Here is a 3,701-nt window from a genome sequence, read left to right as displayed (position 1 = left end):
GTGGTGGTGCTGGGCTCGGGCGGCGTGGGCAAGTCCGCCCTCACCGTGCAGTTCGTGACCGGCTCCTTCATCGAGAAGTATGACCCCACCATCGAGGACTTCTACCGCAAGGAGATCGAGGTGGACTCGTCCCCGTCGGTGCTGGAGATCCTGGACACGGCGGGCACGGAGCAGTTCGCTTCCATGCGCGATCTCTACATCAAGAACGGGCAGGGCTTCATCCTCGTCTACAGCCTGGTCAACCAGCAGAGCTTCCAGGTAACTGCGCCCGGTGTCCCGTCCTGCCCCGGGGAAGGCGCTGGGCCCGGGGAGAAGTTTTAGGGGCAGCCGTGTGTGTGTGTGTGTTTAAACTCTTTATCAGCGAAGGGGCAAAAGTGTAAATGCCCAGCTGGAAAGTGCGTTTCCCAGCTCTGCTTCCTGGTGTAAAGTGCTGGCTGTGCAGGTACTTATCAGGGTGCCACCATTGTTAGATCCCACGCAGTGCTGGAGAACAATGACCTGCTCCCACTTCCCCGACAGAAATCTCTTGGCAATCCCCTCTGGTGAAGAAATCACTTGGTGTTAAGGTCGAGACTTCCCCTTCGAACCCCTGCTCCTTCCCAAAAGGCACTTTACTACTCCCACTACTTTCCAAAAGGTACTTTTCTACCCCCACTCCTTCCCGAAAGGCATTTTCCTGCACTTTCTCCTGAGGAGAGTTATGCAGTTGTGACTTGTTAAATAAGTTGCTATTTTCCATCCCCTCCCCTCAAAGTATATTCCTGTCCAGCATGAGCTGGATGCTCTCACAGCCTAGGTGGGTGCTGGAGAGGAGAAGCCACCCATGTGCCATAATTTGTGTGTCTGGGTTTGATTTTTACCATAAAAAGTCTCCAGAAAATGGCAACATCTCAACCAGTGACTGGTCCAAGCTGCCTTTAGGAGCAAGGCTTTGTCTGTGGGTGGTGAGTGAGTTTAGCAGCACTGTGTGCAGCACAGAGATTTGCAGCTCCTGCCTTGGCTTGGTGTGCTGGGCTGGGTGTGTTCCAGCTGGTTTCAAGACCTTGCTCACTCCCACTCTGTGTTTGCTGCTGCTGAAGGCCAAGTGTTATCTTAGCAGAGGCCTCGGAACAGCTCTGTGCAAGCTGAAGGCAAACTTATCTTTGGAAAATAACAGCAGTGACACTGGGGTGCTTCTCCTCTTGTTTTCCCTTGTTTTGGGGACGAGTGGGTCCCTGTTATCTGAGGAATGGACATGCAGTTAGCAGTGCACCCTGTTAATATTTAATTGTTCCTGTCTGTAGCCTGTTTGCTCTGAAGGCTGTAGGTGTAAACCACTCTGCAGTTCTTTGCACAGGGGTAACTTCAAACACTGGAATTGTTTTGTCTCAGAACTATGCAAGGATTTGTAGGACTTGCTAGTACTGATAGTAACTTAAAACACTCAGGGGGCAGAGGAGGCTGACTCAGACTTTCAAGTGTAAACTCTCTGTGTTGGCTCAGGGTTGAATAAACGCATCTCTAGGTAATAAAATCTCTTTACAGCATCTAATTTGGTTACTTACATGTGATTAAACGTGTTCACAATGAATTATTCTAAGCATTCCAGGAGTGAGAAGGCTTTATTTAAATGGCTGTAGCTTTCTCAAGCTGTGAGTGAAACACAAACTTCCTAAGTGTCTGTGTAATGGCAAACTCCTGCTAGGGTTACGGGTTGTTAGGCTAGAGACAACTTCAGAAAGCTGAAACCAGCTTTCAGAGCAGTGATACCCTGTGTCCTCCTCTAGCTGAACCCCAACTGCCTGAGACCACAGCAGTCACTTTGTTTGTACATGCACATAAATTCTATAAAATGTGCATGCATTTGTATAAAAGACAAAATAACTTTCATTAGTGGCTGATAGTAAACTTTCTCCTGAGTTTCTCTGGTGTTCTAGATCTGTGTGACTATGAATTTCATAAGTCTTCTGATGTATTTTTAATGCTCAGTTGCACGTGAGGGTTGTTAAAATGTGTCTCTGTAGTGGTTCTGTAGCAATTCCATGTGATTCACTGTATGTACTAACCAGTTGGATTGTTTGATCAGGACATCAAGCCGATGAGGGACCAGATTGTCCGGGTGAAGAGATACGAGAAAGTTCCTCTGATCCTAGTGGGGAATAAAGTGGATCTGGAGTCGGAGAGGGAGGTGTTATCTGCAGAAGGCAGAGCCCTGGCTCAGGAGTGGGGCTGTCCCTTCATGGAGACGTCAGCCAAGAGCAAAACAATGGTGGATGAACTGTTTGCTGAGATCGTCAGGCAAATGAACTATGCCTCCCTGCCTGAGAAACAGGATCAGTGTTGTACAACTTGCATCGTCCAGTGAGAGAAGTAAAGAAAAACCTCAACCATGGCCATACAGAGCAGGTTGGTGGAACAGTCACAACTAACTGAGGTGCACAAACATGCTGCTTGAGTAAGGAAAGTGTGATGGGGAGTCTGAAATTAAGCAGTCTGACCTGGGGGCAGCTTTCCTCCAAAAGACATGGGAGCTTGTGCACATGGGTTTTTGAGTCAGATGGACTTCTTGTGTTACCTCAGTGGGGTTAGTCAGGCAATGCTGCCTTTATGGGCAGTAATTTTACAGTGACACCAGTTGTGTGGTCTCACCTGCACCTCTTGGTGCTGCGTTTGACATTACGTTATCCTTGTTGATGTTTTGTGATGGGTTTATTCTTGTATTTGGTATCTAAATTACTTCCAAATTAATGGGAGTTCAGTGGGTTTATTGTGACCAGCTTTCCCAATGGTTTTGCTGAGAAGACTTTGAGCTTGTCTCAAAGAAATAAAATGCTGTGGTACAGAAACTGAATGTACTTAGAGTACATTAGTACTTCGAGTACTTCTGCCTTATCAGTGGAATAAGTTTCTCTCAGAAGAGAACCACCCTGCAGGTGAGAAATGGCTTGAAGCCTAGATATACTAGTCAAGGGCATGCACAAAGTGCTCTTCGTCTGGAACTTCCAGAGCAGAGAACATACTGTAAAATGGCCTCCCATGCACAGCTCTCCTTTCCCAGTGACTCATAAGAGGTGTGACAAGAGTGCAGTGCTCAGAGGGGCCTCTGGAAAGCTTCCCCTGTGCCAGGTGTTTGGTTTTCAGTTTTTTCCTTAGGGACAGCTGCTTTGGCCCTTCCCACATGTGATGATCTTTTTCAGTACCTTTTTACCTGATTGTGTCAATGGGTTGTTCCTGCCCTGTGCACTGCAGTGCTGTCATTCCTGGGAGGTGGTTCTGGGACCCCCTGCTCTTGTTTTTCCCTGTAGCTGTTGCAGATCTGGTTTCACCATTGGCTCAAATCCATGTTCCTGCACAGAGCTCTACTACACCACTGGGACTCTGTGTGCAGCCAGCTGGTCTGTCAGACCTCCAGTTGTCTGTTGGACCTGCCTTGGCAAACAACTTGTGATCTATGAGGACAAGTGTAGGAATGAGGGAGGACTCGAAAATTCAGGGGAAAGAACTGCCCCTCTTGACAGCTGCACTGCTTGAGGCTCAGGCTCTGACTGCCATGTTAGTAACTCTTGCTTGACTCAAAGGAGCTTTCTGTGTCTGAGTGACAAGAGAGAAAATAGATTATTACTGGAAGCTTTGGACCATGTATCCTCTTTAATCTTGAGTGCAGGGTCAGAGAGTGAAGTCTCAAAGCTTGTCTTTGAGATTGTTATCAAGTGCTTTGTGAA

General features: G+C 47.6%; 1 protein-coding gene across 1 annotated transcript; it reads left to right on the top strand.

Moving 5' to 3' along the window:
* Positions 1 to 6: 6 nt before the first annotated feature.
* RAP2C (RAP2C, member of RAS oncogene family) lies at positions 7 to 2,506 on the top strand. Its single transcript, XM_009075566.1, has 2 exons — positions 7 to 258; positions 2,066 to 2,506. The coding sequence occupies exons 1-2, from the start codon at positions 184 to 186 to the stop codon at positions 2,342 to 2,344; spliced, it is 354 nt and encodes a 117-aa protein (XP_009073814.1). The 5' UTR covers positions 7 to 183; the 3' UTR covers positions 2,345 to 2,506.
* Positions 2,507 to 3,701: the final 1,195 nt, after the last annotated feature.

The sequence above is a fragment of the Acanthisitta chloris genome, unplaced genomic scaffold, assembly GCF_000695815.1.
Source record: "Acanthisitta chloris isolate BGI_N310 unplaced genomic scaffold, ASM69581v1 scaffold45055, whole genome shotgun sequence".
NCBI lineage: Eukaryota > Metazoa > Chordata > Aves > Passeriformes > Acanthisittidae > Acanthisitta > Acanthisitta chloris.
This window is presented reverse-complemented; position numbering and strand designations above follow the sequence as displayed.